The sequence below is a fragment of the Cervus elaphus genome, chromosome 5, assembly GCF_910594005.1.
Source record: "Cervus elaphus chromosome 5, mCerEla1.1, whole genome shotgun sequence".
NCBI classification, from domain to species: Eukaryota; Metazoa; Chordata; class Mammalia; order Artiodactyla; family Cervidae; genus Cervus; species Cervus elaphus.
Window position 1 is genome coordinate 3,704,518 of NC_057819.1, and position 14,553 is coordinate 3,719,070.

General features: G+C 53.9%; 1 protein-coding gene across 2 annotated transcripts; it reads left to right on the top strand.

Annotated features, from left to right (window-relative positions):
* LOC122693673 (putative SEC14-like protein 6) lies at window positions 1–9,604 on the top strand. Of its 2 annotated transcripts, none has more exons than XM_043901352.1 (12): window positions 1–149; window positions 2,390–2,465; window positions 3,186–3,229; window positions 4,205–4,264; window positions 4,353–4,541; window positions 4,879–4,974; window positions 6,403–6,463; window positions 6,580–6,663; window positions 8,377–8,483; window positions 8,558–8,697; window positions 8,793–8,962; window positions 9,159–9,604. In XM_043901352.1, the coding sequence occupies exons 1-12, from the start codon at window positions 96–98 to the stop codon at window positions 9,269–9,271; spliced, it is 1,194 nt and encodes a 397-aa protein (XP_043757287.1). In that variant the 5' UTR covers window positions 1–95; the 3' UTR covers window positions 9,272–9,604. The 2 variants fall into 2 exon arrangements, with proteins under 2 accessions (XP_043757287.1, XP_043757288.1); XM_043901353.1 differs by having other exon boundaries at window positions 4,924–4,974.
* The last annotated feature ends 4,949 nt before the right edge of the window (window positions 9,605–14,553 follow it).

Below are 14,553 nucleotides of genomic sequence, written 5' to 3' on the forward strand. Positions count from 1 at the left end.
TCCCAGCGCGCGGAAGACGGGAGGGCCTGAGGGAGACACACAGTGGGGCCTGCACCCAGGACCAGGGAGCCCGACCCCACACCGCTGTGGGCAGCATGAGTGGGCAAGTAGGTGACCTGAGCCCCTTGCAGGAGAGGGCGCTGGCCCAGGTGAGTGTGGCAGGGGGTGGGGGAGGGGAGAGTCCTACACGGGCCTCAGTTTCTCGTTCTGCCCCAGGAGAGGGGGCCCCCAAGGCCCCTGCGGTCCCTCTGAGCTCTGTAGCCCCAGGTCTCTTCCCAACTCTGAGGGTCTTGGAGACCAGTGTCTATACTAGCGCTGTCCAATAGAAACGTAACGTGAACCACAAAAGCAGGCCACCCGTGTCACTTCAAAGTTTCTAACAGCCACATTAAAAAAGGGAGAAGAAACAAGTGAAATCAATTTTGATAATATATGTTGCTTATTTACTTTTGGCCGGATTGCCGAATCTTAGTTGCTGGACCAGGAACTGGGCCTGGGCCTCGGCAGTGAAAGCCGTGTCCCAACCACTGGACTGCCGGGGAATTCCCTACAATAGATTTAACCCGATAGAGCCAAGTTGTTATCATTGCAACATGTAATCAACATAAAAAGGATGGCTGAGATTTTTTTTGGTACTACGTCTTCAGAATCCTGCGTGTATCTCATACTCACAGCAGATCTTGATTTAGACTGGCCACGTTTCAAACATTAGTGGTCACTCTGTTGGGCCCCACGGGTGAGCGCTGCTGGGGTGGCAGGTCCCAGCCTTAGCTATGACCTGGGGGACGCAGGAGCCGGCATGCGTTCTCCCTTCTAGCTCATTGGGGTCTTTCCCTCGTGGTTGAACGTGGCAAGTGAGGGCTCCAGGCACAGTCGTTGACCTCAGTAGCATGGAGGGAGGTCCTGAATCCTGCCTTCGAGGAATTCTACACCTGAAAGAGGGCAGATTCCACCTAGGCTGGGAGTATAAGTCCTCTTACAAGACAACTGGGGTCAAGAATTAGGTCCAGGGACCTCTCTGGCCGTCCTATGGTTGGGACTCTGCCTTCACCACCAAGGGCCAGAGTTAGATCCCTGGTCCAGGAACTAGGACTCCACAAATCCCGTGGCTCGGCCGAAGCAAACAAACCAAACAGAATTAGGTCCAGATCTTGGCAGAACAGGTCGAGTGAGCCTCAGATTCCTCCCTTGGTGTGGAAACAGATGTACTAGCAGGGTCACGTCAGGATGAATCACGTGATCAGCTCAGGGCCAAACCCTCCCTTGTGCTTCTTTCTTTCTTTAAATATGTGTTAAAAAAAAACCAAAAACCTTTGTTTATTTGGCTGCATTGGTTCTTAGTTGTGGCATGCTCGGTCTTGTTGCGGCATGTGGGATCTCGTTCTCTGACCAGGGATCAAACCCAGGTCCCCTGCGTTGGAGCTTGGAGTCTTATCCACTGGACCACGAGGGAAATCCCTTCCTTGTGTTTCTGAGGACAAAGATAATCAGCTCATTTGGGGCTGTGGGGCCCAGAGCTGGTTCTTTGACCCTCCTATTTGGGGTCAAAGGAGACTGAAATGCAGGAAGAGGGGAATGACTCAGGCCGACGGCACTGGGGCTGCTGAGTCCTGGTCCAGATGCATGAGTCCTGAAAGCTGGCTGCGTCTCATAGTCAGCGACATTCACACAGAAGTGGCACCCTCAGCCCTCAGCCCCTGGAGATGGCTGGGGCCCAGCGAAACTGCCCCAAGCCCTCCTGGGGCCTGTCTGCAGAGGGTCTTCTCAGGCTGGGTGGAGTCACCCCTTGTTCAGGCCTGGATGATGGGCCCTGGACCAGATACATGATTTGCCTCTTGCTCTGTGACACTGGGCAAATTACTCAACCTCTCTGAGCCTAGACTCCCTGTCACTTACCCTCCCACCTGAATTGACCTGGGGGCTCCCTGAAGGTGGAGAGCTGGGCCCTGAAGAGGATCCACCCTTCCTGCATGGGTGTAAGGGAAGAGTGAGGTCTATAAATCTCATTTATTCCACATTTCAGGGAATTCCCTGGCAGTCCAGAGGTTAGGACTCTGCAGTCTCACTACTGAGGGCCTGGGTTCAATCCCTGGTTGGGAACTATGATCCCACAAGCCACATGGGGCAGCCAAAATAAAAAACAAAAACAAAAAACATCTACACTTCATCCTCTTTGGGCAACTGGTTCATCATTATTGTCCCATTTCCCAAAGGGAGGAAAGGAACTGTTGTGACTTGACCCAGGCCTCGGCTGCCCCAGCACGGGTGGGCCCCCCTGTTTCCTGAGGGCAGGCGGGCTCCGCAGGCCTGCAGGCACCAGCCCGTCCCCTGCGGCCGTGGGGCACTGCGGAGCCCGGCCCACCCGCGTCTCTCCCCGCTCTGCCCTCAGTTCCGGGAGAACATGCAGGATGTCCTGGCCGTCCTGCCCAGCACCGATGACTACTTCCTCCTCCGCTGGCTCCGAGGTGAGGATGGACGGTAACACGGGATGAAGGTCAAGGGCATATGAGGTCTCTCTTGTGTCACAAGTTGCTCCAAATCACAGGCATTGGAAGCAACCGCAAGTATGTGTTATCTGTGTACACAGTTTCTGTGTACAACTTTAATTTCTAATCAAGTAAGTATCAACAGATATAACCTAAATGAACAAAAATTCATTGGCATCCTCAATGACGTTTGAGAGGGGAAGTGGCTCTTGATTTACATAATTCCTGGCTCTGTGATTCCACCAGATATGGAGGGTCTGATCTCTTCATGTTTTTGGAGCATTAGGAAAAGAACCCTGGGCATCACAGGGTCTCCAAGGCCCTGGCAGTGGCCATGGGCATGGCAGGGACTCCACATGCTGTTTCTCTGGACACCTTCTCTTCCTAGCTACCTCCTGGGCCGTGCCTACCTACCAAGGCCCGCCCCGGGGCACACCCACTGCCATCAGCCCAGGGAATCAGGGAGGCAGGGGGTGAGGGGGCCGGGGGGCCCTCCCAGCCCCCTGGGTAGCCACAGCCCAACCCTTCCAAGGCAGCCCCCAGCACTGGGCACCCAGAACCTTCTTCCCTGAGCTCCTCGACTCCTCCCAGCACCTCCGAGTGGACAGTAACCCGGAGGCCCATAATCCACCGAGGGGCCCAAGCTGGGACTCACTGGCCCCAGGAGTCCACAACCACCACCCTATCTCCTCCTCGCAGCTCGGAGCTTTGACCTGAAGAAATCAGAGGACATGCTGCGGAAGGTGAGGGCCACACCTCCCCCGGCCCTGTTTCCTGTCCTTTGTGGCATCTTAGCTCCCGGACCAGGGGTTGAACCTGGGCCTTCGGCCATGAAAGCCCGGACTCCTAACCACTGGACTGCCAGGGAATTCCCTATCTTTTCTTCTTTCCATTCTTCTTCCTTCCTTCTTTCGTTTCCTCTTTACTTTCTTCCTTCCTTTCTTGCAACGACCATTTATTGCACCTCAAAGTTGAGCCTCGCTGGTTCTCGTACTGGGGAGAGTGCAGCGGTGGAAAGAGAGTGAAAAGAAACCCGATAAATAAACAAGGCAATTCCTGAGAGCGGAGATTGCAACCATGACAGTAGGTGGAAGGAAGTGAGGGAGGGCAGGAAGGCCTTCCTTGCCAAAGGGTGATGTGATGGCTCCGGCATGAATGCCCCAAAGGAGGCAGCCATGTGACGACTGGAGACAGAGGGCAGAGCCGTGCAAAGGCCCTGCGGTGCGGGCAAGCTGGAGTAACCCGGGCGCACGGGAGGTCACACCCTAGAGAGAAAGGGGAGAGATGCAGCTGAGTGGGTGGCCCAGGCCCATGCCTGGGGACCCAGCAGGCCACCTGGGGAGTCTAGGTTTTTGACTAAGGGTGACTGGAAGCTGGGGTTAGGGTTAGGGTTAGTCTGACCCTGCTTGTGGGGCTCCCTGGGAAGCCTTGTGGGGACTGGGGCCTGGGGACCAGGAGGGAGGGCTCGGGGAGAGGCAGCCACGGATGCGGGCTTCACGTGCTCCTTTCTGAGTCTTTCCTTCCTCATCCGTGTCAGACCCCATCTCCTCCGTCCCCCTGGCATCCCCACCCTCAGTTCTGGGTCCATGGAGGCCGGGATGCCCTGGCAGGCCCTCAGTGGTTGCGGGCAGCGGGGCCTGGCCTGGCGCCCCTGGGTCCCTGCAGACCCTTTGGCTCAGGAGGGGTCTTCAGCTGCCCCCTCCGCCCCGTGTCTCTAGCACGTGAAGTTCCGGAAGCAACAAGATCTGGACAACATCCTCGCGTGGCAGCCCTCAGAGGTGAGCCCCCGGCGCCCTGCCCGCCCCAGACCCCGGCTCTCCGTCAAGCCCGCCCCCCCCACCCAGCCCTGCTCTCTCGTGCATCCAGGTGGTCAGGCTGTATGAGCCCAGTGGCTTCTGCGGCCACGACAGGGAGGGCAGCCCCGTCTGGTACCGCATCATCAGAGGCCTGGATCTCAAGGGCCTCCTACTCTCCGTCTCCAAACAAGAGATACTCAGATTCAACTTCCGGAACCTGGAGCTGCTCCTGCGAGACTGTGAGCAGCAGAGCCAGGAGGTGGGGGTCCCAGGGCCCCTCCCAGCCCCCTGGGCCGCTGAAATCCGGCCTCCTCCAAGGCAGCCCCCAGCACTGGGCATGCACCACGGCCTCCCCCAGCTCCTCGGCTCCTCCCAGCACCTCTGAGTGGACACGGTTCGGGCGACCTGCCTTTCCAGGGGCAGACGAGGGGAGGGCGCCCCTCGGGACGGTCCTCCTGTCTCCCTGCACCTGGCTTCCTGGCATGAAACCTCCCCGCCAGGTGGAACCAGGATAAGCTGGGCCCAGCCCCACCTCCTGTGGGCTGTGGAGGGCACCGACCCTCCTGGGGGTCTCACCGCTCAGCATTCCCTTGCAGTTGGGGAAGAAAGTGGAGAAAATCTCGACTGTTTTTGATTTCGAGGGGCTGAGCCTGAGGCATCTGTGGAAGCCAGGAGTGGAGCTTATCCAGGAGGTGAGGGAGCCCCACCCAGGGCGGTGTCCCCTCGCCGGGGACTCTGCCCCTCGTTTGCTGGTGTGGGCTGTATGTGGGGAGGTTCTCTAACTCTAACCATAGTTTTGAGGCTCCTTTTTTTCTTTAATATTTACATATTTATTTATTTTGGCTGTCAGATCTTCTTTGTGGCACACAGACTTCTCTCTAGTTGAGGCTGTGACCTTAGTTGCTCTGCAGCAGATGGGATCTTAGTTCCCTGACCAGGGATCCAACCCACGCTCCCTCCAGTGGAAGGTAGATTCTTGCCCACTGGACCACCAGGGAAGACCCTGCAGGGATCCTTTCAAACCCGAAGTCTTTTAGGGCTGTGCCAAGTCACAGTCATCACCCCAGTATCACCACCTCACGTCCAGGGGGTCACAGCAACAGGTCCCCATGGGTGTCCCTTCTGCTCTTATGCTCCCTCCCCGCTCACCCCTCTCTTAACTGGGAGGGGGCTGGGAGCAAGTCATCTTCCAGGGCCCTGAGGAGAGAAGGGAGACCCTGATAAGATCTGCTTCCCCCCCACCCCCCGCCCCCTGCCCCCCGCCGGGGCAGCCAGCCTGCCTTTTCTTTCTGCTCAATACAGGATAGCAGAGAACCTAAAAATTTTAACATTTCAAGAACCACCATGAGGGACTTGCCCAGCGGTCCAGTGGTTAAGATTCCATGCTTCCAGTGCGAGGAGCGTAGGTTCAATCCCTGGTCAGGAAACTAATCCCATAAGCTGTGTGACAAGGTCAAAAAAAAGAAAAAGAACCACCATGAAAACGTACTAAATTGAGAACCCCAGACACGAAAGGCCACATATATTCCATTGATATGAAATATCCAGATTAGGTAAATCCATGAGACAGAAAGCACGCTGGTAGTTAACCAAGGCTGCAGGGAGTGGGGAATGGGGTGACTGCTAACTGGTATGGGGTTTCTTCTGGCGTGGTGAGAATATTCTGGAACTAGACAGCGGTGATGGTTGCACAACTTGATGAATACACTGAAGCCGCTGAACTCTACACTTTTAAAGGGTGAAATTTATGGTATGTAAATTATATTCCAATTAAGAAAAAAGAAAGAAAAAGCCATGCCTTGCAACTTTGAATGTTTCTTATATGCTGGAAGCATTTTGTGCCCGAAGCCACATGGAGAGGAGCCTTCCAGAGACCTGACTGAGGGGGACCTTTTTGGTCTGCAGTGGGTGGGGTCATCCCCTGGAAATCTGTCAAGAATTTGCACTAGTGGCTTCAGGGTGGGAGGGGGCGGTCTGTGATGGGGACCCAACAAACCAGACAGTGGGAATTCCTCTTGTCTGGGTGGCTTTTGGGGTGTCTGGAGAGGCCTCAGGGGCCTTAAGGGGGGCAGCATTTAGGCACCTGCATCTTGTGCATTGACCTGAGTTTGACCCTACAGTTTCTCTCTGCACTTGAGGCAAACTACCCTGAGATTCTGAAGAATTTAATTGTTGTGAAAGGTGAGTAAACCAGTTCCGCATATGCATAAGTGGGGGTGGGGGCGGTGCAGGGGACTTGGAGGCCACCAGGCAGGGAAAGGAGACCCCAGGAAACCCTGAAACAGTGCCTGTCTCAGCCCCCAGGCTCTTCCCGGTGGCCTACAACCTGATGAAGCCGTACATCTCTGAGGAGACACGCAGGAAGGTGGTGATCCTTGGAGGTAAGTGGGCAGCTCCTCTGCATCTCAGAGCCTGAGCTGAGGGCGGCCCCTCCACAGACCTGAGGGTTCCCGAACACGAGGGCACCAGGCCCGGGGACGCAGCTGCTCTGGGGGACCCACTCCCTTAGGTAGCAACTGTTGAGGCCAATGTGTCCACCTGCCAGAGGGCTGAGGGGCCAGGAGGGCTCTGCGAGACCCCCGGCCGCAGCATATGTGAGGGCCCCCAGTTCTGGATTGGGAGATGTGAATTTGAGGGGTGACTTTGTCTGTTATGAGCTGCAAGTGAGTCACCAGCTCTGTCTGGGTCTCAGGTTCCTCAGGCTTCCCCTGTAAAATGGGAAGAATAAGAGGCAGGCTTTTCAAATTACATGTGTGGTCAGCCGCTCAGTCGTGTCCAACTCTTTGCGACTCCCTCCACTGTAACCTGTCAGGCTCCTCTGTCCGTGGGACTCTCCAGGCAAGAATACGGGAGTGGGATACCCATGCCCTTCTCCAGGGGGTCTTCCCGACCCAGGGACTGAACCCCCATCTCCTGCATTGGCAGGCAGATTCTTTACAACTAGCGCCACCTGTGAGCTGAAAGTGGGCTGAGTCACCGGCTCTGTCTGGGTCTCAGATGCCTCAGTTCCTCCCCCCAACCCACCCCGCCCCATAAAATGGGGAGAATAAGATGCAGGTTTTCCAAATTACATAACTGATAAAATTTGGAAATTTAGAAAAATATAGAAATATATAAAGGAGAGAGTGAATCCTGTCACTCAAGGAACTATTATTAACATGCACTGTCTTTTCGAAGAAATTCACTTTTAAAAATGGGTTCACACCATGTTATACTCTTTTACAACCTACCTTTTTCACATACCATGTGATAAACTTTATTCTGTTTTGGTAAAGTCCAAAATTTAGGTTGTTGGTAATTTTTTTTTTTTTAACCATTAGGGAAGAGTTAGGAGTAAAGATGCTTATGGAAGAATCTTTGTATGCATCCCTAATTTTTTTCCATAAAATAATGCCCTAGAAATGAAGAGTCCTTTTCCCTTAAAGGAGAATACTCGCGGAGTCCCTTTTATTCTGTGTCCACACTGACCCCAGGGTATGTTGGGCGTTCACGTCTGCTTCCTCCTACTTCGTTCCCATAATGCTCTCATTCCTTTGTGGACCAGCCTTGACTTCTCAGAGCAGCATTGGGAGAGGGGGGCTGATACACTTTGCCCCCCTAGTTCTAAGGGTGCTGGAGCTGAGGGCAGGGGCTGATTGGAAGGCTGAGTTCAGTCTCCGAGGGAAAGGGAAGCTCAGGGTAGACACCTGTGCTCAGCCTCACGCTCCAGGAGACACTGATCTGAGTCCCTGCAAAGATGGTGGTCCAATGGTTAGACTCAGCGCTTTTATTGCAGAGGTCCCGGGTTCGATCCCTGGTCAGGGAACTAAGATCCCACAAACTACGTGGTGTGGTCAAAAAGAAAACCAAAAAGATGCCTCATGGGCTAACACCTGGACAGATAGGGGTGGGTACCAGGGCTGAAGGGGCAGGAACTGGTCACACAGACACTGTGGACCTAGATCTTCTTGGCTTCTGTCCTGGAGGCACTGAGAGTATGTGGGAGGTAGGGGGAGGCTGTCAGATGGCACAGGACGGCCCTGGGCTTGGCCCCATTGCCCTCTGTCGAGCCCCTGACCCCCCCCCTCCACAGAGCCCCACTTTTGTCCCCACAGGCAACTGGAAGCAAGAGCTGCCTAAGTTCATCAGCCCCGACCAGCTGCCTGTGGAGTTCGGGGGGACCATGACCGACCCCGATGGCAACCCCAAGTGCCTGACCAAGGTCGGGTGCCCAGAGGATGGGGAGGGAGGGGGGATGGCTGTGGGGCGGTGCCCGCTCACCACTCTCGCCCACAGATCAACTACGGGGGCGACGTGCCCCAGCATTACTACCTGCGCAACCACGTGAGGGTGCAGTACGACCACCAGGCGACCGTGGGCCGAGGCTCCTCCCTGCAGGTGGACAACGAGATCCTGTTCCCGGGCTGCGTGCTCAGGTAGGCACGGCGCCCCCCACACACACACCTGGGCGCGGTCAGGAGGGGCCCGGAGCCCAGGCAGCGGGCGGTCAGTGGGGCCCTGTCCCCTGCAGGTGGCAGTTCGCGTCGGACGGAGGGGACATCGGCTTCGGGGTTTTCCTGAAGACCAAGATGGGGGAGCGGCAGCGGGCCGGGGAGATGACGGAGGTGCTGGCCAGCCAGCGCTACAACGCCCACATGGTGCCCGAGGACGGGAGTCTCACCTGCACGGAAGCTGGCGTCTGTGAGTGTTGGCAGGGAATGGCTCCTCCTGGACCTGGGGTGGGGGGCAGGTGCATTGCCGTGCATCAGGTCCCACCAGGTAGGGAGCCCTGGCTCCAGGCTCTCAGGTATGGCAGTAGCACCCAGGTCTAGTACCTGCACAGGAGGGTGAGGCTCCAGGCGGGCATCCTCTCTGAATGTCTGTCCCATGAACACAGACGTCCTGAGGTTTGACAACACCTACAGCCTGATCTACCCCAAGCACGTCAGCTACACCGTGGAGGTGCTGCTCCCGGACCAAACCTCCCTGGAGAAGATAGAGAGATTCTAGACAAGCCTCGCGGTTCCCATACCGTCCTCTGTGGCCTCTGGGTCTGCAGTGAGCTCACAGCCTTCCCTGGCTAGACCCCCTCCAAGCTCCCCAGGGAAGGCGATCCTACAGAGCTGGTCCCAGCCCATCTGTCACAGTGGGTCTGCATCTTCAGAACTGCTGGGATCGTGGCGGCCAGCAAAGCAACAGAAAAACTCTCCAGCCCCTGTGACTCAAGCTCAGAGAAAACTCCCAGCCCCTTTTCTACCAACCGATACTGAGTCGTGAGTTCCCATTCTGAAATATATTGTGTTTAAAAAAATAAATAAATAAAAGCGTGGGGCTTCCCTGATGGCTCAGTGGTAAAGAATCCGCTTGCCAAAGCGGGAGACACGGGTTTGATTCCTGATCCTGGAAGCTCCCACGTGCCGCAAAGCAGCTGAACCCGGGCACCGCAACTGCTGAGCCTGCGCTCTGGAGGTCAGGAGCCTCAGCTACTGAAGCCTGAGCGCCGGGGAGCCCGTGCTCCGAAGGAGAGACCACCGCAACGGGAAGCCTGAGCCCCGCACCTAGTGGCCTCCCGCTCGCTGCAACTGGAGAACAGCCCACGCACAGCAGGGAAGACCCAGCACAGCCAAAAGTAAATAAATAGTTTAAAAAAGAAAGAAAATGTGAGATACAATACGACAGAACTGGAAACAGTTGCCATTGAAAAGATAATGCATTACTCATAGTTCCCAAGAGGAGAGGGCATGGATGCCACAGGGGATCACCCGGAGAAGCAGGGGGTGGGGGTGGGGGGGGTGGGGCATGGGGTGGGGCATGAGGTGGATGGAGGGGGAGGACCTGCGGGCAAAAGCCTTTGTTATGGTTTCCCCAGAAGGAATGGGTGAGGCAGGGTCAGCGGGCCTAGAATTGGCTCTTTTGAGTGATTTCCGCAGGCTCTGGGTACCAGTTGCCCTGAGTTTGAGCCTGATACAGGAGGAGGTTGGAGTGCGGGCTCGTATTTGAAAAGCACACTCGTGGGCAAGACTCCCTCTTGTTCAGTCGCTCAGTTGTGGCCCACTCCTTGCGACCCCATGGACTGCAGCACGTCAGGCTTCCCTGTCCTTCACTATCCCTCAGAGATTGCTTAGACTCATGTCCATCAAGTTGATGATACCATCCAACCATCTCATCATCTATCGCCCCCTTCTCCTCCTGCCCTCAATCTTCCCCAGCATCAAGGTCTTTGACTCTCTAGGACCTGGCTATCCCTGGGAGGGGTGGTCCCTCCAAAGTCAGCAAGGCCCCAGGTGTCAAAGCATCAGAACACAGAAAATAGGAGACGTGATTAATACAGTTACTTGGCAAGCAGCTGTGCCACTGCCCCTCTGAGTACATATTCCTTCCCCATCGAGAAAGAACTCTTGGTTCACATGCTGTCCTTCCTAGTGTGAGGGTATCTAAGAGTTGGTTCACCTGCTCAGCCTCCATCCTCTCAGGGTCTCCCCTGGTGGTCCAGTGGCTAAGACTCTAACTCCAAATGCAGGGTGCCTGGGTTCAATCCCTGGTCAGGAAACTAGATCCCATATGCCACAGCTGAAGTCCCTGAATCACAACCAAGACCTGATGCAGTAAAAAAAAAAAAAAAAAATTGCATTTTGTTTCAACAAAGTTGAGTTCCGTTTACGCCAGGCTCTCTTCCCTATTTCGATAGCTAATGCGTAATAAAATCCATCTTTACCTCTTTAACTAGTGTTTGACTTTGCTTTTTCTTGGACACTACCAAGTTAGACATGTTCGATACAGGAAGTGTCCATCCTTGTGGAAAGTTCTTCTGAGCGGTGACGTACGTCATGGGGTATACAAGGCAGCCTTCTGAGGAGAGGACCATCAGAGACACACTGACCCTTCATCTCTTCAGAAGTAATGCCTCCAGAAAGCCCCACCAATTAGGCACACTAGAGAAAAATCAGACCAATGATTAATAAAAACAGGAAAGCATAGAAAGACATTTGAGAAGAAGGAAGGGGGCGTTCTAAGTTGTAAACGAAGAACCATGCATAAAAAGTGTGAACTTTCAAGGTATGATCAGGTAACAAGTGAAGTTGAAATATTAATAGTAAATTCAGCCTATAACCATCAGTTCAGGCTTTAATCACCTTGGGAGAAACCCCCAGGTATAGACCACCCAATCCAGAGTGAATTGGCCAATAACTCAAAGCGCTGATACCAAGAAATACCTAAAACATTTTTACTTTTTCATTTGGATCTATGGAGATTTAAAGTTCCAACAAAACAGTAAAAAACAAATACTGAAATTCAAAGATGTCAAAGAATACAGTTGTAACCCGAGGACTGCCGCAAGGGAAGGTACGGAAACAAATATATGGTTACTGTTTCATCACTAAGTCGTGTCCAAGTCTTTTGCAACCCCATGAACTGTAGCCCATCAGGCTCCTCTGTCCATGGGATTTCCCAGGCATGAATACTGGAGTGGATTGCCATTTCCTTTTCCAGGGGATCGTCCCGACTCAGGGCCTGAACCTGCATCTACTATACTGGCAGGTCCAAAACCTGCCAAAGGTATTCTCTGAGACACCAGAGAAGCCCAGGAAACAAGTATAGAAATAATCAATAAAGTAATTTCAAGAGGGATGTCTTTGGAACAAGCTTAAATAAAACTGTAGTAACAATTTTTGGATTCATTGGGCTTCTGTATTTGCTATTCAGGTATTTGAAGTGCTCAAAACCATCAGCTGTAACAAATTTGTAGTTTACAGGTAGGGTATAATTCCCATGGATCAGACACCGAGTAAATCTTTGATAATTTCCCAAGTGAGGTTGTGACAGAGCTCTGGTTTGGTACAGAGTCAAGGCTCTGACCTGACCGTGCTCACTGTTCTCCATGCTCCCCGCCCACCTCCACCACGGATTTGTGCAATAGCGTCCTGACCAGTATTGCTTCTCTGAACACCTGCCCTTGCCAGGTCACCCTTCACACCAGGCCCAGGGTTATCTTCCTGCCGCAGGAGGAATCACATCCGTGTCTTCTTCGAAAAGCTTCAAAAGCTATCGCCCACTCTGATGGCTGATAAGCATAGTCCCCAGCATGGCCTGACCTCAGTTCTTTGAGTCCCCTACACTTGGAGTATCCCTCTTCCTTCTTGCCTCTGGAGGCTTCATTATGCAAACCCCTCCATCTAGAACATCTTCCTCCTATTCCTGTCTTAGAGGCCCAACTCAAATACCACCTCCTCTGGGGAACATTCCAAGACCTTCAGGGCAGTGGTCTTGCTCAGACTTCTACTAGAACACTCCATCTTCAGGCAGCCAGGACAGATATTGGTTAAGGATACAGGACTTGAGTGCAAATAAGGGTTCAAACCCTGGTTCTGGCTCTTAACAGCCTGTGAAGTTCAGTCGGGCACATGTGAAATGGGCACATGGGTCCAAAGATGAGCAGCAAATGACCCATACCTTCATGGGGCTGACAGTTAAGGGGGTGAGTCAAATATCAGACCAAGCCATGTCTGATGAGAACAATTCTCTGCAAAAGAGCAGCAGGGGTCTGCTTGAGCATTTAGGAGATGGGAAGTCAATGGGGAGGCACCAGTAGGCAGTATGGGAGGAGGAGGGAAGGGAAGAGAGCTCAAGTCAGAGGGAATGGCATGTGCAAAGGCCCTGTGGCAGGAGGTAGCAGCAAGGGGAGATGGATAGCTCCATACACATCCTATTTGGTCATTTGTGGTTTGGAAAGGCCAGGCCCCTCTTGTCTTTTGTAGGAGAAGAAAGATAGGCATCCAGTTATGGCCCCTAATCCACCTCTTTCCCTGGTCCCAGGTCTTTGGGGGTAGTTGGTCAGAATCCCCTTGGCCACCTTTCTCTCTCCCAGGCCCTTGTGGCCATCTCCGTTTCTAGGGTATAGATGATAGTGGGGGTATGGTCATGTAAGGTCCTGCCTTTCCTGGGGTCACCCTGAGTTGGTTGGGGGAGCCAAGGAGACAATCCCCCAGCTGCCCTAGAGCCTAATCTCCATTTCCCAGGCAGGCCCAGGTGTGAGGCCGCTCTGCCCTGGGCATCTGAGTCAGGTGGACCTTCTCTCTCAACCCCTCCACCCAGGGTGACGCAAGCCAAGCCCTACATTCCTGGAGGAACATCCAGCGGCATTTGCTCAGCCTGGACATCCACAGAATGGGATCAGTTTAGCCGTGATGGGGGAAGAGTGGGCAGGAGCTCCTGGCAGAGCTGATCTCATCCCAACAACGGAGATGCCCTTCACTGCACAGGCTTCCCTTCCGTGAGCAGGATACAGATGTGAATGAGGACTGCAAGCAGGGCATCTGTGGCCACTGAGAGATGCCAGGAATTTTAGGAGCAGCTGGGAGGTGGGAGGGAGAGATTCCGCCGTGAGTGGGCAGGGAGGTGAGGGATCGGGGTCACATACTGTGACACAGCTGTCATCACAGCCGTGCTTCTCGGCCCGTGGGTCAGGAGCATCAAGGAAATGAGCTACGTTTCAGAAAGTGGGAGGAGACGGACACATTACATAAGAGGGGATCCAGCTGCCTGGTGCCCAGATGGGTAGAATGGAAGTCCTCCATGCCCAGCGATGGCTCAGGCTCAGGGCAGGACACCTGACCCGCATGGGAACAACAGGGACTTAACGTGTGACCTGGAACCATCCTCGGCAGACAGAGGCTTAGCATCTGGCCCTGCACCAACTGTCTAGATTCCAATCCTGGCTTTGCTGCTTGCCGACTGTGAGACCTGGGTGGGGGGTTGGCTTCAGTTTTCTCACCCATAGATGGGAATAATCATAGTGCCAACCTTAGAATGTGTCTGGAGAATTAAATGAGACCATGCTGGACTGTCCAGTCGGGCAACCACTGTATTAATTTGCTTGACTACCTCAACAAAGCTCCCAAATCGAGTGGCTCCAGCAACGAGATTTATTGTCTCATAGATCTGGGGGCTAGAAGGCCGAGATCAAGGGGTCAGCAGGCTTGGTTCCCTTTGAGGACAAGGAGGAAGAATCTATTCTCTGCTTCTCCCCTAGCTTCTGGTGGTTTACTGGCTATCTTTGGTATTCTACAGCTCATATATAGAAGCATTGCCCCAATCCCCACCTTCATCTTCACGTGGCCTCCTCCCTGTCGGCATGCGTACATACAAATTTCCCCTTTTCATAAGGACATTAGTCATATTGGATTAGGGGCCCACCCTACTCCACTTTGACCTCATTTTAACTAATTACAAATGTAAGGACCCTGTTTCCAAATAGGCCACGTTCTTAGATGCTGGGAATTAGGATCTCAATG